The following is a 24,531-nucleotide window of genomic DNA, read 5'->3' on the forward strand; positions in this document are numbered from 1 at the left end:
CCCTTGAAACCCGGTCGCCAACGGGCTGCAGTCCCAGAAGGGAGCCGCAGTGTGCGAGGAGACTGCGTCTCCACTGGCCAGCCAAGAGAGGCCCTGGGGTCGCGCTGGGCGCCCGACGGGCCCTCCCCAGGGACCCGCCTGCCCCACACCGCCCCGCCCCGCCGGGCGCTCCGCATCAGGTGCCCCGGCCCCAGCCCTACCTGCGGGCTCCAGGCTCCTGGGGCTTCCAGAGGATGCTCGGGCCACCTGCGGGGACCTCGGGGCAGCAGTGAGATCCTCTCCTCCTGTGCCGGGGGGCTCCCCCAGGGGGCCGAGCATGGTGGTTTTCCCTTGGAACCTCCTGGCTTGGGACGTCTGAGAAGATGCCTGCCATGAGGCTGTTCACTTGCTTCCTGCAGCTCCTGGCTGGGCTGGCACTGCCCGCTGTGCCCCCCCAGGTAAGACCTATCCCAACCCCAGCCTGCCCCCCCCAATCTTCCCAGCCCCCAGCAGCCCTCCGGGCAGGGTTTCTGAAATCACAGACCCACTCGGGGGAGTGGCACCTCCGTGGGTGTCCACACTCTTCCCAGGAGCCAGGCTGGACCACGTCTTCTGGGAGGAGACCTTAGTCAGGCTGGGCTGTCCCAGACTCCAGCTCCAGGGTCTGTCTTGGCGGGGGCAGGGAAGCCACAGGGAAGGAGGGAGGTTTCCTCTCCGGCCCCTGGAGCCCTGGTGGCTTTGCTAAAAGCATCTTTCCACTAATCCCAGGCGGGTCCCTGGCCTTGTGGTCAGGGTCGAGGCCCCATGACCAGGCAGGCGCCCCCAGGACCTCTGACCTGGCCTGGTGGAGGGGAAGCCAACTGAAGAGGCATTGGTGGGGAGGCCGGGCCCTGCCCCCACCAGGGCTCTGAGTGAACCCAGGGCTCCTGGGTGGGCTGGGGGTGAGACACGAGGTCCTGCTGTGCCCTCTTTCCTGGGTGGGCAGTCGGAGTTCCTGCGTGCAGGGCCTGGGGAAGTGATCAGGGCCCTTTTCCCAGGAGCCGGGTGAGTCTGGCTGAAAGCCAGCTTGGGCAGTGAAATCTTGACAAAGCCAATGAGATCTCTTCCCACTGCACTGTCCTGCTGCCCCAGGAGTCTCCAGCTCCAACGGAGGAGCCGGTGGGCTGGGCAGTCCTCCGGGGCGGAAGAGCCTCCCTGCCTTCCACTGCCTGTCTGCTGCGGGGCGGCCAGAGGTGTAACCTTACCAACAGCACCAGCTCGTGGCGCCACCGGCTCCAGCCCCTCAGCTCCCACCAGCTGATCACCTCCCCCTGGCTCTGGCGCCCAGCCAAGGCTGCTGCATAGGGCCCAGCAGGGCTGGCCTGGGGCTGGGGAGAAGGGAGACCCCGAAGGATTGCAAGATCTTTGAGACTCAGAAGGCAAAGGGTCTCCCAAATCCTCTAGCCTCCCACCCTTTCCAACTGAGGAATCGGAGGCCAAAGAGAGGGGTGGGTTCCATCCAGGGCCCAGTGAAGGTTTAGTTGCATTCGGAAAGGGGCAGCTCTGAGACAGGGCAGAGTGTGTGCAGCAGGTGGCAAGGAGGTCAGAGGGGCCCCTACGCTCTTGCCAACTCGGCCACGGAGTGTAGAGGCCCGAGGTGGACCCCCTCATCTTTGACCCTTTCTGTCCACAGCAGTGGGCCTTGTCTGCTGGGAATGGCTCATCGGAGGTGGAAGGTAAGCACACTGGGCTGGGCATGCACGTCTCACTGAACCCGCTCCGCCCCGTCCTCTGCAGGGGATAAGAAGGGGTTGGCATCAAGGATGGGCACAGGCTGATAGGAAGCTCGGGAGAGTCTGCGAGCCGGCTGGCATCCTGGCTGACAAAGTTGGCAGGACCTGAGAGATCCTTCTTTTGGGACTGCGAGGCCTAGCGAGGTGTACTCCTGGGCCGGGATCACCCCTCACACAGAGAGTGAGCCCCGTATACCTGGGGTTCGTCCGGTTGGCCCGGAGCCCCTTCCCAATATGATGTAAGGAGGAAGGCGGGGTCTCAGAGGGCAGTGCAGGCAGGAAGAGCCAGGGGCCCCACTAGGTGTCCAGGAGCTGGTTGTGGCGGCCAGCAATCAAGAGGACTAGGGAGGCATGAGGAGACCTTCCTAGAGGCCCAGCCCTGGCAGGGCTGCGGGGATCTGACCAGACCTTTCCATTGATTACAAACAGACAGAACATGAGCTGTGCCCTCCCAGGCCCCTCCACTCCCCACCCCGGGTTGCATCAAGAGGGAATCTTCAAAGGGTGTGTCGTTTGCCAAAGAGACATACGTGCAAAAGACAGGAGTCGCATGCCAGGCCCCCTGCCTCGCTCCTCCCTCCCTGCCTCTCTGGGACGTGCAGCAAAGCCACACACCATTACCGAGGCTTCCTATCGTGCTGTGGGAGAGCGAGCGTGTAGGGGCGTGCGCACGCACACTCGTGATAGCCTCTGAGGGCGGGCACACCCGCCCTCTGCTGCACAGCCTGCCTGGTGGCCATTCTCTCGTGGGCCAGGCTGTGCTTCTGGGCCCCTCAGGCACTGAGAAGGTAGGGGAGGTAGCAGCCCTGAACTTCACGGACACTCTCTCCCTCTCCCTGCTGTGCCCCCTGGGACTGGCACAGGGTCGTGCTCTCGGGATTTGGGGAGGGGCCCACAGCCTTCTCCACCCCGTGGCCTCTTTGATGCTTTTTAGCGTATTTCAGGCAACAGTTACGGAAGAAGTCTGAGCCTCCGTTTCCTCATCTGTAAAATGGGAACATTAGATTACATGATATCCAAGGTTCTTTTTCTAAGACTGTGGGCTTCTCTGACTCCGTGGAGGAGACACAGGAGTACATATCTCCAGGGACAGGGGCGAGGAGGCTCAGACGTGTCAGTTCATTAGGGCCACTCCCCTGTCATCCCCATCAGTCAGGGAGGCTGTACTGTGGTCGGCGGCAATACCGTGAGTTTTGGAGCCCAGTCGCCACAATCTGAAAATACCATCCCCTCTTGCTAACGCCAGACAAGAGACAGCATGCTCTGTACTTTGCAGGCGTGGACACTGATTTTCACTCTTACTCTTCGTGGTATTAGGATTGGGCATTTCCTGTGATTCTGTCCATCCGCAGGCTGTGAACTGGGAAGGTGTTCACAGTCTCCACATTTTGAGGAACCTGAGGCTCAGAGAAGCCCTTGGGGTCTCCTAAAGCCTCAGACGCGACTCAGTGTATGTGGTGAAGTCAGTGTGTATAGCCCCAGGCCCCCTGGAGCTGGCAAGAGGTTTCGGTGAGCCCGTCTGAGGCCCTGCAGCAGCTCCGTGGACTGTCCAGCCCTGGGCAGGTGCCTGAAGGAGCCACAGCCTCCAGTTCCTCTTATCCCTCTGCCTCCGGAGCAGGTCTGGGGCCAGAGGAAATGCTCTCAGGAGCCACTGAGCAGGGTTCTCTCCTGAGGGGCTCAGCCCCCATCTGGGGGCAGTCCCCGTGCTCCAGGAGCCAGCCCCTCACAGGGCCCCCCTCTGACTCTCCCACTGTCTCCCAGATAGTGGCCTCCAAGCGTGAATGGTCCTCTTTCCTGGTGGCTGCCAGGTAAACCGGGCCCAGCCCGCCTCCTTCTTAGCCCTCGCGCCCTCCTCCTTCCCACACACTCTAGCCATGTGGCCCAGAAGGGGGCAGATTTGGGGGCTCTGGGGCATGGTGGGGGTGTGGGGTGAGGGAAGGAGAGCCCTTCTGCCGCCAAACCCAGGCAGCTCTACTTAACCCGGCTGTGAGCCTGTCCGCCCAGCCGGGTGGGGTCCATGTGGAGAATGGGAGGGGGTTGAGTCGCACCTTCTCTGCTCCTGTCCCCCCCCCCCCCGATGGCTGGTCCCAGACCAGAGCAGGAGCCTGGGCGCTTCAGCAGCTGGCTGTTCCTCTGCTGTTATTGACATTGTCCGCGGCGGAGGTAAACACTCAAGAGTTATGGAGCGTTTATGGGTTTCAGACTAAACAGGTGCTCATGGATTTCCACGAGGGTGGCGGTCCTCTGGCCTCGCACCGCACAGGCCAGCTTCCCTGGGACACGATGGCTGCTTACAGGGAGAGGGGCTTGTTTCCCCCTTGGATCCTGGTAAAGTATCCCTGTGGCCTAGAGAGGTGGGATCAGGGGAGGCATCTGGTCCCCTGCCTGTCCCCAGGCCAATCCCCTAGGACCCCCTAAGCAGACAGGGCAGAGTAGAGCTGCAGACACCCAGATAAGCATGGCTTATTGCCTCTGTGGCCGCCTTGGCCAGGTCCACAGGGACACACGGCCTCTTGGGTATTTTCCGCCAGCTTGCGGCCCTTTCCAGAAGACCTCTGCTAGGGCTGAAGTTTATTTTTCTTCTGAGATTACCCTGAGACCAGGCCTTGCAGGCTCAGTGGAATGGACTTTGGCCCCTTCTGCCTCCAAGGAAAGGCCACAGGGAAGAAGTGAGGGGCTGTCGGGAGAGGCCACAGCTCTAGGGCAGGGGCTGCGGGGTCCCCAGGGGTTCCAGCTGTCCTAGCCTCCTCCCTCAGCTATGGATAACCGTCAGGTATAGGGCAGGATGACCCAGAGTGGGAGAGGTCTCTCTGCCCACAGTCTCAAGGCTGGGCTGGATTGCACGCACTGAATCCCAGACCGTCTGCCAGAGCCAAGGGAGACCTTAGCAACCATCTAGCCCCAAGCTTTTTGTTTTCCCCCGGGGGAGGAAACTGATACACCCAGAAAGGTTAAGTGACCTCCCCAAGGTCACACAGTCTGGACAGGGCCAGGACTAGAAGCCAGGTCTCCGAGCCCTAGCTGCTCACTTCCTCTGAGCCTCTTTTAGGAACCAGGCCCCAGGCCTTTCCCCGAAGGAGCAGCATCTTTTGAGAGATTCTAGATCAGTCACACAGGATCCTTATCATGACCACACCAGGACCCGGAAGGGGTCGGGGATGACCCTGATAATTCTCAGTGAACCATCGTCTGACCAATCAGTCATTGCTCAGCCTGTGTTTCCCAGGTGCTTGGGCTCCTGTCCTCACAGAGCCTCGACTTGGTTGTGAAGGAGATAATAAGATCTACTAGTGGCCGAGACAGGGCAAAGCCTCGCGGCCAAATTCTGCTCCAAGGAGGAGCATCTGGTCAGACTGGAGAAGCTGGAGAAGGCTTCAGAGAGGAGGTTGGGTGGTGGGCTTTATTTGATTAGAAACACGAAGGGCACGTGGAGCATATCCCCCAAGGTGGGAGTTACAGTGACGCAGCCGGCCATGGTGTGAGGGCTGGTCTGATGGTTGCAGAGAGTGGGTTCCGGACACATTGCTGGCCGTGGCCTTGGCTGCCAGGTGGAGGAGCTGGCCCAGAGCAGGGTGGGAAATAAGGACTAAGGGGAAGGCTAACCCTCCCTGTGGGGCTCTACAAGCCAGTCATGCAGAACTGACTGCTTTCTGCAAATTCCCCATGATGGAGAAAGCACTCGATTGGGCCTGAGATAGACCCAGAGGACATGAGGAGCTGCCAAGATACGCTCCTCCAAGCTCCAAGGGCACCGAAGCCGATGTGCGTGCCTGCGTTGAGAACAGAGCAGAGAGCCCAGACACTGCGAAACTCCCATCGCACTAGGATTTCTGTCTGGCAGATGGGCTGCGGGTCCAGCCATCAGCCCAGGGAGGGGCTGGGGGCTTCCTGGAGGAGGGAGCGTAGGCTGAACCTGGAAGAGCCTGCAGGGCCCGGGAGCCGGGAAGGGGGCTTGGCCTGACCCGGCCGGCCGTGTGTGTCTCCTCGTAGTGGTGCCCTTCCAGGAAGTGTGGGGCCGCAGCTACTGCCGGGCGCTGGAGAAGCTGGTGGACATCGTGTCGGAGTACCCCAGCGAGGTGGAGCACATCTTCAGCCCATCCTGCGTCTCCCTGATGCGCTGCACGGGCTGCTGCGGCGACGAGAACCTGCACTGTGTGCCCATAGAGACCGTCAATGTCACCATGCAGGTGGGCGCCCAGGAGGGAGGAGAGCGGGCCGCCGTCACAGTCATGGGAACTGGAACTGACTCCCAGGCACGAGCTCTCCCCACCCACGCCTGTGCCAGCTTGGAGGCCACTCGCTTCCTCCATTACCAGCGCTCTGGGCCTCGAGCTTGGTCCCACCCCAAGATCTAAGGGTACCTGATTGCGCTTGGAAAAGAAGTGTGTTCAGATTCAAGAAGTCCCTGTGTATACCGGGAGCATTTGGCACTCTGAGCTTTGCGCTCATGTACACACACACACACACACACACACACACACTGGTTTATTGAGCACTTGCTAGTGAGGCCCAGCCCTGTGCAAGGCGCCTCATAAATGCAACTTCTGTTACCTCAACGTTCAGTCCCTCGAGGCAAGGCTGAGGAGGGCCAGGGTCTCCCTCGACCCACTCAGAGCAGAACGAGAGTACGTCGCGCAAAGGCTGGTGGGAAGCAAGGAGTCTGGCCCTCCCCGCAAGGAGAGGGTGGAGAGGATATTGCAAGCCCACAGCCACCCCCCAATCCAGGCATCCAACCCTTCTCTCCCCGAAGGTCCTAAAGATCCGTGCGAAGGCCCGGCCCTCCTACGTGGAGCTCACGTTCTCTCAGCACATCCGCTGCGAGTGTAGGTAGGTCCTCGGGAGCGGCTGGGACAGGCCCTTCGTACTCTGCAGCCTCAGCCAAGTGGCTGCCCAGCCCCCCTGCACCTTCCTCGTGGCTGAGGGAGACCAAGGAAGTCGGGGGCCAGTGACAGCTTTTTATCCCCCTTTTATCCCTCTCATCGGCCTGGTTGGCCTGGGGAAGGGGTCCCATCCGCTGGAGCACAGCTGCCCGAGACACCATGGGGGTAGCAGGAGCCTGGGTCCCTCCTAGATGTGCAGGGGCAGGGGGCACACTGTCCCGCTCCCTGAGATGGGAGGGAGCTGCCGCAGCCCTGGAAGAGAAGCGTGGGGCGAAGACATTGCTGGCCTAGACATTGTCCCGGGTCTGGCTGGTCCGCTGGGGAAGGGGACACTGGACTGAGGGGCAGAGAGGGACGAGCTCGCCAGGAGAAAGGCAGTAGAAAGTAGGAGTCGTGGGCTTTCTTTAAAGTCATGCCTCCACCTGAAGGACACTCTGCCCAGCACCGGTCTTTCTGCCTTTGCCCAGGGCACCCTGCACGAGTGACCAGGAGCAGCAGGCCCGGCACTTCCACCAGGCTCGGGAGGAGAGAGACAGGCTGCAACCTGGTACTCTCCTGGTACCCCTGAGCCGTGGACAGAGGTGCCGGACTAGCGGTCCTGAGCCCTGTCCTGGAGCCAGGAGACGGGGGGGACCACCATTTCTCGTGTGCACCTCTTCTGTGCCTAGTTCCACGCTAGGCCCTTGAATGTTTTCTCAGTTATTCAACAAACATTTATTGACTGCCTGCTGTATGCCAGGCACTGTCCTAGATGCTTGGGATGCAGTAGTGAGCAAGGCAGACAAGGTTCCTCCTCTCGTGACAACCCTGGGAGGTAGTAGGTACTGTTGTCGTCCCCTTTGATGGAGAAGGAAACTGAGGCTTGGAACAGTTACATTATTTGCCACGACTAGTGAGTGAACCCCCGCCCGTCTAACACCTGAGCCTGTCCTTTCTCGTGCTACCTTGCCCGGCCATGACCACATTCTTCAGGAGCCCCAGCACTGCCCTGGGCTTGCCCTGCCTACTGCCCAGGGCTCTGGCCACCCCTTTTGGACCCAAGCCCAGGCTCCAGGCCCTCTTCTCTGTACCTCTGTTGGAGGCCCTGTTTCAATCCGTTTCCTCCCTTCCGTCCTGGCCAGGGCTTAGCCACATAACAATAGTTCAGTAGTGAGCCCTCCCGGGCACAGTGCCACCGGTGACCTTTACCTTCTATGTCACCTTTGCCCTCATAGCTACTTTTTGGGGGCAGGCAGACTGGGGAGACTGAGGCCCCAAGAGTGTCTCTTAGGGCCCCAAGATGGCAGAGACATGACCAGGCTGCCCAAGAGGCCCCGACTGGCCCAGGCAGGGCCCGGTGCTGGCTCCCAGCGGAGGTAGCTGCCCTAGGGCAGCATTCTGTGGCACCAAAGTGGACGGTTACCACACTGCCCTCACCCCCTCCCCTGTTCCCAGGGGAGAATGAGGCCCTGTCCCCTTCCAGAGGTCTGGGCAACAGGGACACCTTTCTTCTCACTTCTGGGCCACTAGCCACAGCCCCGCCAGGCTGAGCCAGACCATGCCTGGTGACTGTGGGGCTCGGGCTCCCCTCCCTCCATTCCACCCCCTCCCGCACTCCCCCTGCTGTTGCCTGCTGTGGCATGTGTCCCCAGGGTGGGGGTGGCAGTTGTGCCCTGACAGGCAGAACCTCAGCTGGGGGCAACCATCCTCCCGCCCAGGGCCCTGCCCTCATTCACTGTCCTTGCAGAAACTCCCACAATGCACTCTGGGAGGAAGGGCAGGTACAAGGGAAGGAAGTGAACAGAGAAAGTCAGCAGAGAACAAACTCACAAGGCCACACGCTTGATACCAAGAGGCTGAGGAGTGCAGAAGGGTGTGGAAAGGGGCCAGAAGAGGAGATTCCTGTCTCTCCTCTTGGGGTCACAGAGCCTAGAGTGGAAGCTGAAGCCCAGAGGCCTCTGCCCATCCCTCTCTCACCGGCTCATCCTGCCCCCTAGTGGCGCCAGTACTAACTGCAGGACCCAGACTCTGGAGGTCTGAGAGATGTGGGGGTGGCGGGGAGCCCCACTTGGCTTCCTGACTCTCCCCCCGTCTCTGTCTGTTTTTCTAGGCCTCTGTGGGAGAAGATGAAGGCAGAAAGGTAAGTGGCCTGGCCGGGGCTCTGGGCTATTCTCGGGCCTGCCAGTCCCTGTCCTAGCATGGGGGCCCCCCCAGCCACTTGGTCTTGACGCTTTTGGCTTATTGCAGGAGGAGACCCAAGGGCAGGGGGAAGAGGAAGAGAGAGAAGCAGAGACCCACAGACTGCCACCTGTGAGTGTGCGGAGGCGGGGAGCAGGGATGGCAAGGAGGCCGGGCCAAAGGGGAGCCCCAGTCCTGCCTGCAGGGATCAGCGGTCGGGAAGGGGAACAGCGAGGCCCAGGGCAGTCTTGCGGCAGAACAGGGAGCAGACATCTCCTAGAGAACCTAGGGCCCAGGAAACATCAGGGGACCTCGGTCCTCGATCTGGCTTAGCCCCACGTCTCCGCATGGCCCTGAACAAGTCATGTCACCGCTCTGAGCCCTGTTTGTCTCTGTGTGTAGAAGGAGGGGAGCCTAGTGGTACTGGGGAGGCGCAACCCCCCATCAGCTCCCAGGCCCGTGTTTTTGCCAGCCCTCTGCGTCCCACCCAAGCAGGGGACCTTGAGGGGCCCCTAGCTTCCTCTTTCCCTCTCAGCGTTACCTGCCCATCTTGGCTTCACACCTGGAGGCCCAGACTGCAGCCCAGGCCTGCGTGTGGCTGGGAGAGGATTAGAGTCGGGGTTGGGGGGGGGGCTCAAATCTGTGAGAATAAATAGTAAAAGTACTTCGCCTGCACAGAAATTCAGTCACATGGTGGTTCTGCTAGAGCCCGCCTCTTCCCGGGGCCAGACTCCAGGAAATCATTCATACCATGGGACTGGAGCTGACCCACGTCCTATCCCATGAGCCCTCCCCTCCAAGACTTCCACCCCATTCCATCAAGACAGGGATTCTGGGGAGGTTGGTCCCCTGAAAGTGTGCGGCCCTCATTTGTTTCTTGGGCCCAGGCATGGAATGGAAAGAGAAGCTGGCAGTGTAGACAACGTGGGGTTCCCCCAACCCCATGGACCAACAGTGAGAGCGCCCTGGACCAACAGTGTCTCATTGCTCTGTCTTCCGGGACAGCAGTGCTCCAACACCTCATTTGGGGATCTCCTGAAAGAATGTTTTTTTAAAAGATTATTTATTTATTTATTTGACAGGCAGAAATCACAAGTAGGCAGAGAGGGAGGCGGAAAGAGAGAGAGAGGTGGAAGCAGGCTCTCTGCTGAGCAGAGAGCCCAATGCAGGGCTCGATCCCAGGACCCTGGGATCATGACCTGAACTGAAGGTAGAGGCTTTAGCCGACTGAGCCACCCAGGCACCCCTCCTGAAGGAATTTTAAAAACTCATGTACTCCCTCACTTATTTTTAAGTTGGCATTGAACTTTTCCACCAAAATTATAAATAGTTGCAAAGGGTATCGTTTCTGGTGTGTTATAGATGTTAGTATTTTAGGGAAGTCATTAAATGTCCTCCAGGTTACCCCACAGGATAAGCTATCCTGATATTCACCATCATTCACTTTTTTTCACAAAAAGATTTTATTTATTTATTTGATAGATAGAGCACACAAGCATGGGGAACAGCAGAGGGCGAGGGAAAAGCAGGCTCTCCGCTGAGCAGGGAGCCCGAAGTGGGGCTTGGGACTCGATCCCACGACCCTGGGATCATGATCTGAGCCAAAGGCAGATGCTTAACCAGCTGAGCCACCCCGGCGCCCCTGCCCATCATTCACTTTAAAAATGAGATGTGAACACTCTGCTTTAGTGGTCGTGTGTTTACATTGCTTCTTTTCCCCTTGACCATGTAGATCCCTTCCACTTCCCCCACAGAGTGGCCTAACTTAACATGCTTTAATGTTCAAAGTCCCTGATGTATCTATCGCCTTGTCTTAGTTATCGGCCATGACAATGGTATATACATCGAAATGATTTTCATTTTCCTATGAACAGAAAACTCTAAATTAAGTTCTCCCCTGGAATAAATCATTGCAATAATTATTAGTAGTACCACTTGATCAAAACAGCACAAATACATCATTATTTTAATAAATGCAAAACACAGAAGTATCATCACTCTTACCAGGAGTGCATCTCAGTGAGATGGTAGTGGCTACCTCTTTTTAATTAGTTAATGAATTCATTAATGAATATTACCTCCTGCCAGACCGAGACAGGATTCAGCATTAATTCCGTTCTCATTTTTTAATAGATGGAAAGGTTGAGAAACCATGCGCACATAAATAAATGAGACTAGATGTCACGCAGTCATTGGAACTCCTTCCAAGTTATTTGCCAAAGCCTCAAGGTGATCTCACAAAAATCACTCCTCTTGACAATTCGGTTAAACCGTTCTTCAATTTTGTTGAAAGAGGAGGACGGAAACCACTTGACTTGTAGAAGGCTTGGTGGCCCGGTTGTAGACCCTTTCTCCTTTCCTACCACTCACCTCAATATGTCAAGTTGTCTTCTTGCTCACCGTCCCCACCCCAGTACTTTTACCCTGGGGCAAAGTACTGACCCGGTTTAGGAAGGGACAAGATGCTCCTTTCCTTCCTAGAAGGAGCAGAGCAGTTGTGGGCAAGGCCATGGGAAAGCAGACCTCATGTACTTCTCATGCAGATGGCCTTCAGGCAGAGGATACGAGCAGGCTGAAAACCCATTCTCTGAGCCCATCAGCACTCACACACCTCTCAGACCACCTCCGTGCACATCTGGGGTTGCCTGTCCCCCTGCTAGGGGACTGCTGTCCGAGAATAACCAGAGGCATTATTGTGTGGAGCCAGACTGGGTTCAAAGTTGGCTCTGTCACTGAGTAGCTGTGTGACTTCCAGCAAGTTTCTTAACCTCTCTGAGCCTTAAGTTAGTTTGCGGGGTTTTGTTTCTGTTTTCATTTTTGTTTTGTTTTGTCTTCGAAAGGGAAGTGGCAACAGGGCCTTCCCCACAGGAAGTTGTTAAAGGGCAATGAAAAAGTGCTTCGCACTGGGCTGGGCACCGGGCTGGGCACCGGGCTAAGTGCTTGGTGCAAAGTAACTCCCAGCTTCTCCGCCCCCGTGCGAGCAGAGACCCAGGAAGGCTGCAATCTCCCCGTGCTCCCTGTCCAAGCTTTCCCTCCAGGTTTGCCCCCCTCCCGTAGGAGGGCCCCCCACCCTCCCAGGGTGCTGATACCCCCTTTCTGTGTTTGGTCTCTGGCAGGTGCGGCCATACTGTTCCCCGGAGGTAACCGGCCCCTCAGAGGAGAGTCGCCTCCGCCCGGCTCCTGTATTTATTATTACGGCCACACTCAGTCCCCTCCCTGCTGAAGCCTCTATTTATTAGCCAGTTGTATCCCTGCTGAATGACTTGCTCCCTCCGCGATGAGGGGCAGGGAGGGACAGGACCCTCAGGAATTCAGTGCCTTAAACAGAACGTGAGAGAAAGAAGGCAGCCCCGGAGGAGCCACGTGTGCTGCCGCTGGAGAAGAAACAAGACCTGAGGCCCGGTGAGGGGCCGGCCAGGCCCCAGCGGGCTTCCCTGGAGCCGGAAAGAGAGCAGCGACGGCGGCAGGGCCCGGCCTGGGGGTCCGCGTGGACAAGCAGCCCCGGCTTCTGGGGGGAGGCAGGCAGCGGCCGGAGCAGCAGCAACTCCAGAGACGGGCCATGGCCTGGGGGCCTCTGCCATAGCTTGTCCCCTAGGTCTCTCCTCACATCTTGTCACTGCTCGCGCTGGGATGTTGTTCTTTACGGTCAAGGCATCCCCCCCCACCCCCCGCGCCGGCCCCTCTCAGGGACACAGGCAAAGAGCGGGCCCTAGGCTGGCCGTGGAGGCAGCTGCCCCTGAGTGGCTGTGTGACTGCCAAGCCAGATTCTCTTGAATAAAGTATTCTAGTCTGGAAACAGCTTTTCCAGGGGCATGTGTCTGTGGAGCGGGGGACCCCAGCAGCAGAACGCGGAAGTGGGACAGGAAGAGGGACAATGGGCTCAGGGCCACCACCACCACCCCCCCCCCCCCGCCCCCACCCCGGGTGGCCCCAGCCACTCCCGCAGCACCCCGCGGTGCTACCTTCCCAGTTGCTTCAGGCAAACACCTGGGGTCCGCTTCGCCTGTGCTGAGGTGTTCCCAAGATGTAGTCTTGGCCTCAAAGTGGGGGCCCCTGGCTCCAGCCGCCCTGAGCAACCTCAAATTCAAGAGCACATTCCTCTTCCCCTTCCCCCCGGGGCCCCCGCCACACTCAACTGCAGTGCCTGGCCCCCGGGCCCTGAATGCAGGGGGGCTCCTGGGCTTCTCCCGGCCCTCGGAGATGTCCCAGCTGCCGCCCCCCCGAGGCTGCTCCCCGCTGAGTGCGGGTATCTGCAGATGCCCGATTTCTTCTTTTTACCTCCCATCTTCCTCTGCCTTCCTCCTGACCCCCTTGGCATGACATGAGAGAAAGTTCTCTTTTCTCAGTCCAAACCACATACTGTCACATTCCCACCTGCCTGTTACCTGCCGGGCTCGCACGTGGGTTTACCTTGTCTGAGTGGCGGGGGGGGTGGGGTGGGGTGGGGGATGCCCCGCTTCTGTCATCTGAGGCTGCTGAGGACAAACCCGCAGGGACGCAGGGGGCAGGGGCTGGCGTCCGGCTCTGGAGGGAAGCCAGGGCTGATGGGGCCCGTGGGGTGGGGTAGGGTGGGGTGGAGAAGCCCTGTTGAAGCAGCTGCCCTTGGCAGTGTGTTCACGGAGTCCCGGGCCCCCCAGAGAATGCTCTGGTCAGAATGTGCTTCTGGCGTGGTCACAGAGGAGGTGTAGGCCAGCCTCGGGGGACACGTTTGCAGGAGAATGCACTTCTCTCCTGTATCTCCATGTTGCGGCTGTAGCCATCCTGACCCACTGCCTTTGATAGACCGAAAGCTGAGAAGAGCGCCCCTTCCCCTTGGGCAGGCCTCTGGCTTGGCTCCGGGGATCCCAGCCCAGCCCCTGTAGCGTGTCCAAGGCCCTCAGCCTCACAGGGCTGCTCACTTGGACATCAGCCTCCCCTCCCAGGCCAGCAACCCCTCTAGGATGCTACACCGAGACCAGAGAAGCTTCCGGAGGCCCGAAGTGAAAATCAGCATGGGTGGCTGGGAGGCTCATGGCAGGAACGAGCAGGAAGGGAACTGACTGGCCCATTTGACTGTGTTCGGTGTTCTTTTGGTCTCAGAGGGCCCTCTTCTTTTGCTCATGATATGTTTGTGGAGCACAGTGCACCTGACACCGTCCCAGCGCCAAGGACTCAGTGGGGGAATAGAGCACACAAGGCCCCATTCCCACGGATCTTAGATTTGAGGAGAGAGACAGACCATGACCATATGTTGCCGGATACTGGGTGGACTTTTCCATTGCTTAGACTGATGACTGGACTCAGGGCTAAGGAAAAGGGTCTTGAGCACCTCACACGCTAAAACAGAGGGAAATAATTTGGGGTGGGACACCACTGCCTACAGGATTTGTCACGAGATGGCTGTGGTTTACGAGCCCCAGACACCACCCCCCACCCCCTTCCTCAGTCTTCACAGTCTTTACAAGCAGAACCCCGGGAGGGGTAAGGGAAAGGGGGAGAGGCGAGGTTAGCAGAGACCTGGGTTGCTGGCCCTTCCCCTCCTCTCCCCGGGGCTGGATGTGCTGTGCCGATGAGCCCATGTGCTAGCTGGACCACAGCTGGGGGGAGTGGAGAGCTAAAGCAGGACAGGACAGAGAGAGGGGCAGCCAGTGGGAGTTTCCCTGGGGTCAGAGTGTGTAGGATGGGAGGTGGACAGCCCTAGGCTGCCCTCCCCTTCTCCCAAGAGGAAAACCTACAGGTGAGGAGGCTGTGGGCTCTGGGCGGAGGGTTGGAGCAACCGCTGAGTGGGGCTGGCGGATCTAGAGCTGGGAGGGGAGCACGCCAGGGGACAGTGCTGCGGGGGCCTGGCACTGTTGCCCCACAACGGAGCTGGCCTCCAGAGGCCCATCCGACCAGCTGCCTTCACAGCCAGAGAAGACCTGGCCACAGCTGAGTAGTCCTTTCCCCCAGCCACTCCTTCTCGACCCCATGGGAAGGAACAAAATGGAGCCATAGAGAACACAAGGCGGGTACAAGGGGAAACTGTGCCCTCCCTGCTCCCTTGGGCCCAATCCAGGCCCTGCCTGGGGGAGGAGAAGGGGTTGGTCTTCGATTGGACAGACCAGCCTAGATGATGCTGGACTTTTCCTAAATTAAAGTGACGGGAACATGAGAAAGTCTCCCCAAAATGCTACTAAGAAATGGGAAAAGGACAATGAACACGTTCATCTAGAAACCTTGATGACAGAAAAAAAACTAGTTTGTTTTGAACCCACTGTTTGCTCAACAAGCAAGTTTCCCGTGTAAACAAAGAAATTAATAAGAAAATGTCTTTTCGGGGCGCCTGGGTGGCTCAGTGGGTTAAAGCCTCTGCTTTCTGCTCAGGTCATGATCCTAGGGTTCTGGGATCAAGCCCCGCATCGGGCTCTCTGCTCAGCGGGGAGCCTGGTTCCCCCTCTCTCTCTGCCTGCCTCTCTGGCTACTTGTGATCTCTGTCTGTCAAATAAATAAATAAAATCTTAAAAAAAAGAAAAGAAAAGAAAAGAAAATGTCTTTTCACCAAAATGTGGCTCTGGTACATTAGAGATGGCCTTGAATTCTTTGACATTATATTCCTTGAGAGGTCAGGTCTCTATTCCCTCCTTCTGAATCTGAGTTGACCTGGGTCTTCTCTGTGAGGCGGAAGAGACCCAAAATGGTTCCTTCCGAGCGGACTGGCAGCTTCTGCCTTGGTCTCTTGGGAGACGGAGCTCCCACATAAGAAGGTCGGTTATCGTGAGGCCACCATGCTGGAAGGAAGCCCAAGCTGAAGAGAGAGAGAGCATGTGTGAGGAAGAGCGAGTGAGCTCAGCCGGCCTCCAGCTTGCCCAGCTCCCAGCCTCCCCTCCCCTCCCCCCTCACCTCAGCTGAGGCCCCAGACCCCATGGAGCAGAGGGGAGCTCGTACCTGTCATGCCCTGTTGGGTTTCCTGGCCCACAGAACTGTGAGATTCATTAATAATAAATTGTGTGGGGACAGTTTGCCGTGCGACCGTAGAGGCTGAATGGAATATAAGGAAAATAAGGAAAGGGGATGAGATGGTGTTTGGAGGAAGATGCTCCAGACCAGGAGGCCATGGGGGGCCTCAGGGGAGGTGACATGTATGGGGACGTTTTAAAGGACCGGAAGGAGATGGTCCTGTGGAATCATGAGGAAAAGCACTCAGCCAGAGGACACAGAGTGTCATAGCATGGAAGGAATTCCACGCCACAGGAGCATGACGAGAAAGGGGGAAAGGGCACGGGATGGGATGTCAGGGGGAGGCAGGGGTGGGGTCATGGGGTCATGAAGGGCTTTACAAGACAGCGTGAGGAGCAGGAATTCGGTTATAACATGGAGGGAAACCATTGGAGGATCGCAAGCAGGGGAGTGAAGTGATATTAGGTACATTTTTGAATTTAGAGTCTAGGGACTCTAGGGACACCAGACTAGAGGTACAAGGGCCACTTCAAAGACTGTAGCAAATCCAGGCAACCAATTACCGCGGCTTGACCCAGGAGATACTGGGAAGCAAGAGAAGTAACGCCTGGCCTTAATTATGCGTGCGAGCTGGTTGTCCCAATCATTTCTTCATTCACGAGCACTCTCCGAGGCTCCTAGAAGCAGGCATTTTGTAGTAGATACATGTGTGAGGGGCCAACTTTATCACCACGTGAAAGCCTTCCCAGTGCCCCGCTTAATAAAGAAAGTCCCGGTCTGTGAGGCGGAAGAAAGCTAAGGAGAGAGGTCTTGGCTGGAGAGGCTAAGCTGATCTACCTAAGAACTAGGAAAGAGCACTCAGGGAAGCTGGGGAAGGGAGTAAAAGGCCCCGGGGAATAGATCTAAAAAAGAGCTTAGGGTTTTGTGGTAGAGTTCTTGAGGCTTCGGGTCATTCGGGAAGTGAGGCAAGTGTTTGTGGGAGTGTCCCTTCTGTTGAAGACCGTAATGTTCTTTGAGAGAGGCTCCCTCAGAGAGACACCTGGCGGAGACCAAGCCCAGTGGAATACCAGACTCGCCAGAGTTGCACAGAGAGGGGGTAATACCTTGCTTCTGATCTTACAAAGTTGGTCAAAGGAATCAGCTATGAGCAGGTGATTATAATAAAAGGAAAGAAGGCCATGTGGCTTGTGCAAATGCAGGTGAAGGGCTACTAGAGAAATCCGAGATGCCAGGGATCGGCACACAGGGAAAACCAGGGCCAGCTTCGCAAAGTCCGTGGCGCTGGAGCTACTTGAGGAAAGGCAAGCCAGTGCGGGGAGATGACTGGGGAAGACGTGTACTGGGAGGCAACCTGTTAACAAAGGACTCGTGGTGCTTCAGGATTTTCGAGTGGTAAGGTTTGGCTGATGCTTAAGGTACGTGAAACGGAAGAGTGAGGGAGAAGGCCAGAAGGTAGCCTGGGGCCCTGGATGCTATCCTAGGGAATTAGGGCTTTGCTGGGCAGCGGGAAGCACTGAGGTTTCTTTCATCAGGAGAGTGACACAATTTTGGAATTCAAGGCTGAAAGAAAATTTGCAAAAATTCTATTTCCACACAAACGAAGAACCTGAGGCCCACACTTGTCCAAAGCCCTGAAAGTGAAGTGAGCCAGAATTTGAAAATTTATCAGTGAATGAGATGAAGGAGAGGGAAAGGGGAGGAGAACCGTGTCTGCTCCAAGCCTGAGAAGCAGGCCAGACATCTGCGAGGCGGGTCGGGCGGGTCCACAGAATAGGCCCCTCCACAAACTCTGGTGGGAAATCAAGGCTCCAGACAAGGCAGCGGCAGGACAGAACCTTGGTGGGGAAAGATGCCTGTCTGTCAGCACCAGAGCCCAGCAGCTGTTTTCCCAGAGAAAGCAGACCCTTCCCTTTCCTGAGGGAAGCCTGGAGCGTTCCCCCTCCCCATGACATTGGCTGCGATCGAGGCAGATGAGGGCCTGGCCCCCGCTAACCGTCTGTGGGCCCCACCTCAGAGGCCACGGGGCTCCAGGCCAAAAAGATGGTGTGTTTCTAGTCCCTGAGGTGTAACTGCGTTACCATAGAGACCACCAGGCAGGAAGGTCGGGCAGGGAGGAGGTTGAGGGCTTCCTCATGGCGTTGGGCCCCCTCCCTATTCCTCCCACCGAGAGGGTATTACCTGGGTGATGGGGACAGGGTCCCGCCACCCTACTGGCCCCTCATGGAGGCACTCTGGAGAACAGGCCCTGACCTTGGTTGGACTCCCTGACCCCCATGCTGCAAGTCTTCCCCCTCTCTTGTCCCCTCTAGGGCCCCCGCCCCGCCGTCAGCTGGGCCACCCATGTGGGCAACACGGTAACGGGAGCCTTTGTGCTCACACAGTGCGGGCTGTTTACAGCCCTGTGACCGCCTGCTGCCCGGCTGGGGTCTGGGGTTTAGACTGTAATGGTGATATCCTCCCCTCCTTGAGCTCTTTATCCCTTTCCAAGCAGTCTCTGCCACAGTCCTCTTCCGAAGCCTGTGAAGTCTTCTCACTTACCAGACAAACTGGAAGGAAGTACGAGAGGGCGAGAAATCTGCCCAGAGGATTTTAGCCCCAGCGTCTCTGGAGGGTCAGGGGAGCTGACAGCTGGCCACGGCTGCCTCGAGGCCAGGCAGGCAGGAAAGGCAGAAGCTGAGGCCTCACAGAATTTGATTCCCGCGGGGACCCAGGGTGTGGACCCAGGGCCAGCCACGTGCGGTCGTGGAAGCCATCACCCAAAGGGAGGGCCCAGTCCGAATCTGGGGGTGCATCCTGGAGCTGTCCCCAGGCCGGCTGGAAATACAACTTTCAGCAGCCGTGGGGAGCATGCGAGGCCTGGAGATTTTTCTCTCAGAGTCAAGTTCCAAGTCCAAATCCAGGAGACTCCAGGTGCCTTTGGGATCCATGAGAATCCAGTCCTAGCCAGTCAAGATCAGCTCCAGCAACCAAGACCCTGCGTCTTTGTGTAGGTGTAGACTTCCCTGCCATCCACCACCCTACCCCGCCCCTTTCCCCTGGGAATCAAATGTTCCCATCCTCTTGGGCAAAGACTAATTGGTCTGTGGCTGTAACAACAACTCTCAGAACCAGTTATGAACCTGGTTTATTCGACCACTTGTTCCAGTAACCATGATCCCTAACCCGTGTGCTTTGTAATAGCACACCGTGAAAATAACCAGTCAGCGACAGGCTCCCTCCATGTTCCAGGCTTCTGGGGCCAAGGTCAACCCTCTGAAAGCCGACCCACCCCTGAAATCCGTGCTTCCCGAAGCCTAGCGGAGGTTAGCCTCAGACATGTACCTTGACACACAGCTCTCCCTTGCTTCCGCAAGTAGTAAACTCCGCCTCTCGTTTCAGATACTGACTGGTTACGTCTTCCTTCCACACTTACCCCCGCCAAAGTCTTTCTTGTGATCTAGCACAGATCGAAATGAAGAACTTCAATGAAATGAAATTCTTCCAAAATCCAGAGCATGAGGAATACATTTTCTTTTTCAGCTTTGTTATGACGTTGGTCTAAGCTGGGGCCAGAAACCTCTTCCTTCGCATCCCACTGCCCTCCTCCAACATCCCAGCTCCATGCTGGGCCCACGGGGAGCATCCACAGACAAATAAACCTCTCTTTTGATCAAGGGGATCGCTTCCTTTGGCATCATTTATATTGTGTTGCCTGAGGGCCCAAAGACCCCCTTTTCTACCATCAGACCTGAAGGCAGGGAGAAAGAAAGTGATAAAGGAATCATCTCGCTACATATACTTAATTTTTGATATCAAAATGAGATTGTGGTGGCTCAGTCAGTTAAGCACCTGCCTTCAGCTCAGGTCATGATGATCCCAGAGTCCCAGGATCCAGCCGAAGTCAGGCTCCCTGCTCAGTGGAGAGTCTGCTTCTCCCTCTCCCTCTGCCCCTTCCCCTGCTCCTCTCTCTCTCTCTCTTTCAGATAAATAAATAAATGAAATTGTAATATACTCATTATTTTATAACTTGCTTTTTAAACTTAATACATCACAGACATTTCCCCATGACTATAGATATTCTCCAACAATATGATTTTTTAAGGGCTGAATTGTACTGCATCATTTGGATATCCCGTAATTTGATTAATTGATCTATTCCTAGATTTTTAGGTTCTCTTTTTTGTTGTCCTAATAAACCGTGCTACAGTGAACATCCTTGTGGACTTGTCTTTGTATGTAGAAGTCATTCTCAACCTAAAACTAAAAACAGCAGCAAAAATCAAGTCCGTCCTTCAACTGCACGTTCTCCATGCCTCTCCATGCCCATCTTGTGCTCCATGGCCACGTGCTTTGACAGTGGTCCACGCTTTCGCTCTCTATCTTGGCATTTCCGCTCACTTCCATAGCTCAGCCCGGAGAAAGTGACTCCGGGATTTCCAGGGTGTCAGTCAGCGTTTCCGGTTTGCATCTAACTCAACAGCACATGCTGGTCTTAGAATTAAGCTCCCAGTCCTTTCCCTCAGCCTGGAAGCTTCCATGAGATCTGAGCTCTGTCCACCTCTAGCTTCATCCCATGTTAGACTTGTCTCTAAGGTCCAACATGCTTGTCTTTTTCTAGTTCCTGGAATTTGTGGTGCCCCCCTCAGGGCCTTTGCTCATGTTGTTTCCTCTGCCAGGAAATCCCTTCCCCCCCTCTCCCCACACCCAGCGTTGCTGACTAATAAATGCATCAGCCATAGCTCAGCTCAAAGGCACTTCCTCAGGAAAGTCTCCCAAACACGCCTGCCCATCAGCTGGGTCCTATTCCACCATTAGAGGCTATGAAGCACCGTCTACTTCCTTGTAGCACTGATCACAATATCCTGAAAATTAATTCTGTAATTTCATGGTATGTATTCAATTTATCATATTTAAATATTAATCTTAACATCACAAATAATATACCAATTACCTTTGTCCCCTAAAAACAGAACATTTTTTAAAAGATTTTATTTATTTATTTGACAGACAGAGATCACAAGTAGGCAGAGAGGCAGGCAGAGAGAGAGGGGAAAGCAGGCTCCCTGCGGGGCTCGAACCCAGGACCCTGAGATCATGACCTGAGCCAAAGGTAGAGGTTTAACCTGCTGAGCCACTCAGACACTCCTAAAGACAGAACATTAAAGGTATCGTAATGCCCACCTGCTCCCTGACCCCATCAGTCCCTCCCCTCCCCTCCCTGGAGAACAGCGCTGTGGGGAGCTCAGCGTGATGGCCCAGGGGGCCAGGGCTCAGGCTCTGGAACCAAACTGCCAAGGTTTGCTTTCTAGTGCTCCTGCTTTCTACCTGTGTAAACTTAAGCAAATTACTTAACCGCTTACTGAATTATTGAATTACTTATCTAAACCTGCCTCAGTTTTTTCGTCTGTAAAGTAAGGATAAATAATAGTAACAAAGTGTGTCTCTGTGTGTGTATGTGTGTGTGTGTGTGTGTGTTTTTAGTAGTGTTTAGTAGTGTTGTTTTAAGATTCATGTAAGATGTTTTGTGTTAGGTGATTAGGATGAGTGCTAGGTTTGCGGTACATGCCGAATGGGTGTCAGCTATTACTATCTGTAGTCGTTACTTTTATGTGTCAAGTTTGCTGGGTCATGTGGTGCCCAGATATTTGGTTAAACATTATTTCTGGAGAAATAATGTTAGGGCATCTGGGGGGTGCAGTCGGTTGGGCATCCGACTCTTGGTTTCGGCTCAGATCATGATCTTAGCGTCGTGGGATCGAGCCCCAAGTTGGGCTCTGTGCTCAGCACAGAGTTTACTTGAGACTTTCTATCCCTTTGCCCCTCCCCTCCACTCTCTCTCTCTCTCTCTCTCAACCTCTCTGAAATAAATAAATAAATCTTAAAAGAAAGAAAGAAAGGGGGGTGGGGAAGGAAGGAAAGAAAGAGACGAAAGAAAGAGTTTTTCCAGATGAGATTAACATTTGAATTGGTGGACTGTGCAAAGCGGGTGTCCTTCCCCAGTGTGGGCGGGCGTCATGCCTGAATAGAACAAATGAGTGGAGGAAGGGAGAATTCACTCTCTGCCTCACCAAGCCTGGACATTCATCTTCTACCCTTGGCCTGGAACTTAAACCACTGGTGCTCTCAGGCTTTGGACTTGGACAAGAACTTTTACTATCAGATCTCCTGTTCTCAGGCCTTGAGATTCAGACTGGAGATATGTCTCCAGACTTTTCTAGATTTCTAGCTTGCAGATGGCTGGTCGTGGGTCTTCCCAGGCTCCATAAGTGCACGAATCAAATCTATCTATCTACTTACCTACCCATCTATCTATCCTATTGGTTCTGCTTCTCTCTGGAGAATCCTAATACACTATTATATAGTAGTGATATATAATATTGTTTTTTGTGTGTGTTTAACAAATATAAATGTAAAAGACATCACATTGTAGGTAAGATTTAAGAACTGTTTTTACTCAACAATATGTTTTGAGATCTTGCATGATCATATGCACAGACTTAGTTTTGGTTCATTCTTCTTTTTTTTTTTTAAGATTTTATTTATTTATTTGACAGAGAGAGAGAGAGATCACACGTAGGCAGAGAGAGTGGGGGAAGCAGGCTCCCTGCTGAGCAGAGAGCCCAACGTGGGGCTCGATCCCAGGACCCTGAGATCATGAGCCGAAGGCAGAGGCTTAACCCACTGAGCCACCCAGGTGCCCTCTGGTTCATTCTTCCAAAATGCTGAATACTAGGGCTGCCTGTGTGCGCTTAGTTAGTTAAGCGTCCAACTCTTGATTTCGGCTCAGGTCATGGTCTCAGGGTCAGGAGACCAAGCCCTGCATCGGGCTCCATGCTCAGCAAGGAGCTGAGATTCTCTCCCTCTCCCTCTGCTCCTCCTCATGCATGCTCTCTCTCTCTCTAAAATGAATAAATGTTTTTAAAAATACTTATTTATTTATTTGACAGAGAGAGAGACAGCGAGAGAGAGAATGCAAGCAGGGGGAGTAGGAGAGGAAGAAGCAGGCTTCCCACTGAGCAGGGACCCCGATGCAGGACTGGATCCCAGGACCCTGGATCATGCCCCAAGCTGAAGGAAGATGCTTAACTACTGAGTCACCCAGGTGCCCCTAAATAAGTCTTTCTTAAAACGCTGAGTAATAATAATTCAATATATGAAATGCCACATTTCATTAATTCATTTCTATACTGATGGTCCAAAATATATTGAATTTGAAATTTTTTCCCAATTTTTTGATATGGCAGGCAATGCTGCCATGAATATCCATATACATCTTTATGTATGTGGGCAAGTGTTTTCCTGGATTAAATATCTAAAAGTAGAACTGATAGGTCATAGATTAGGTGTATTTCTACTTCAAATGGTCAAAACCAACCTCCAAAATGTATAATCACATACCCCTCCCCACCAGGAATATTTAAAAGGCACTTTTTTTTTGTATTTATGAAATAGGAATGTAATTTATTATAATGTTAAGATCTAAGTTTCCATGAAAAGGTTAATTTCATAGGAGGCAAATGGTCAAGTATGCATGTTACTGTATCACTGTGTATCTCTTAAACATTCAAGATTATTGGTGCCTTCGACTCCTCCTTCTCCCTCATCTTCCATATCAAATGACCATACTGTAGTTTCTACTCAAACATTTCTTAAATCTGTTCACATCTAAAAGGCACTTTCTTTTTTTTTTTTAATATTTTATGTATTTATTTGACACAGAGAGATCACAAGTAGGCAGAGAGGCAGGCAGAGAGGGGGGAGAAGCAAACTCCTTGCTGAGCAGAGAGCCCGATGCAGGACTCGATCCCAGGACCCTGAGATCATGACCTGAGCCAAAGGCAGAGGCTTAACCCACTGAGCCACTCAGGTGCCCTAAAAGGCACTTTCTACCCAAAGATCGTGCTGACATTCTTCGATGCTTTCTTCTAAAAATTTGAGGTTGTTCTGGTTCTTTTTCATCTAGAATTTTAAACTTGGATTTATTTTTTATTTATGAGTAGGAATTAATCTTTTCCCCCAAGTTAATTTAATTATGCCAATACCTCTCATGAAGAATCCATCCTGTCCTACTGGTTTGAAATGGGTTCTATATCCTAAGTCAAATCCCTCTAGATGCATGAGTTTCATTCTGGGTTCTATTCTATTCTTATCCTCTATCGATGTGTACCCATCACTGTTTTTAAAATTACAGCTTTGTGATATAACTTTTGATCTGGTAAGTCGACCTCCTAACCCTCACTATTTGTTCTTTTTCAAAGGGTTATTGTTTCCCATTTATAAATACTGTATATATCAGGGCGCCTGGGTGGCTCAGTGGGTTAAAGCCTCTGCCTTCGGCTCGGGTTGGGATCCCGGGGTTCTGGGATCGAGTCCCACATCGAGCCCTCTGCTCGGCAAGAAGCCTGCTTCCCCCTCTCTCTCTCTGCCTGCTTCTCTGCCTAGTTGTGGTCTCAGTTTGTCAAATAAATAAATAAAATCTTTAAAATATATATATATAAATACTGTATATAATCACCATGAGATATTATGTACCTGTACCTCTATGTTTTATCATTGGTTTTCTCTCATAGGAATGAAGGGCTTTTTTGTTTGTTTCATTCACCTCTGTATCCTCAGTACCTAGAATAGAGTTGGACCAATAGTAAGCCCTCCACAAGGTTTTGTGATGTGAATGAATAAATGTAGGAATTTTAGAAGCATTCGCTCAAGTTCTAAGAAGTCCTTTTGGGATTTTGCCTGGAATCGCATTGGAGTTTTAAATTAATTGGGGGAGGGGGAGAATTGATACCTTTTTTTTTTTAAAGATTTTATTTTTTTATTTGACAGACAGAGATCACAAGTAGCCGGAG

The 24,531-nt window shown here is 54.4% G+C and overlaps 1 protein-coding gene across 2 annotated transcripts; it reads left to right on the plus strand.

The window, feature by feature from the left end:
• The first annotated feature begins 58 nt into the window (after nucleotides 1-58).
• PGF (placental growth factor) lies at nucleotides 59-12,575 on the plus strand. 2 transcript variants are annotated; one of them, XM_046010333.1, is made up of 7 exons: nucleotides 59-437; nucleotides 1,652-1,694; nucleotides 5,742-5,938; nucleotides 6,502-6,578; nucleotides 8,721-8,750; nucleotides 8,858-8,920; nucleotides 11,905-12,575. In XM_046010333.1, exons 1-7 carry the CDS (start codon nucleotides 363-365, stop codon nucleotides 11,930-11,932), a joined length of 513 nt encoding a protein of 170 aa, XP_045866289.1. In that variant the 5' UTR covers nucleotides 59-362; the 3' UTR covers nucleotides 11,933-12,575. The 2 variants fall into 2 exon arrangements, with proteins under 2 accessions (XP_045866289.1, XP_045866290.1); XM_046010334.1 differs by lacking the exon at nucleotides 8,858-8,920 and having other exon boundaries at nucleotides 60-437.
• The last annotated feature ends 11,956 nt before the right edge of the window (nucleotides 12,576-24,531 follow it).

This window comes from Meles meles, chromosome 6 (assembly GCF_922984935.1).
Source record: "Meles meles chromosome 6, mMelMel3.1 paternal haplotype, whole genome shotgun sequence".
Taxonomy (NCBI): Eukaryota; Metazoa; Chordata; class Mammalia; order Carnivora; family Mustelidae; genus Meles; species Meles meles.

What these genes read in the sequence shown, in the direction of transcription:
- PGF (XM_046010333.1), top strand. Translation starts at nt 363, where the DNA reads ATGCCTGCCATGAGGCTGTTCACTTGCTTCCTGCAGCTCCTGGCTGGG. An exon ending in CACATCCGCTGCGAGTGTAG is followed by an intron (nt 6,579 to 8,720) that starts GTAGGTCCTCGG and finishes CTGTTTTTCTAG; the next exon opens with GCCTCTGTGGGAGAAGATGA. An exon ending in GAGAAGATGAAGGCAGAAAG is followed by an intron (nt 8,751 to 8,857) that starts GTAAGTGGCCTG and finishes GGCTTATTGCAG; the next exon opens with GAGGAGACCCAAGGGCAGGG.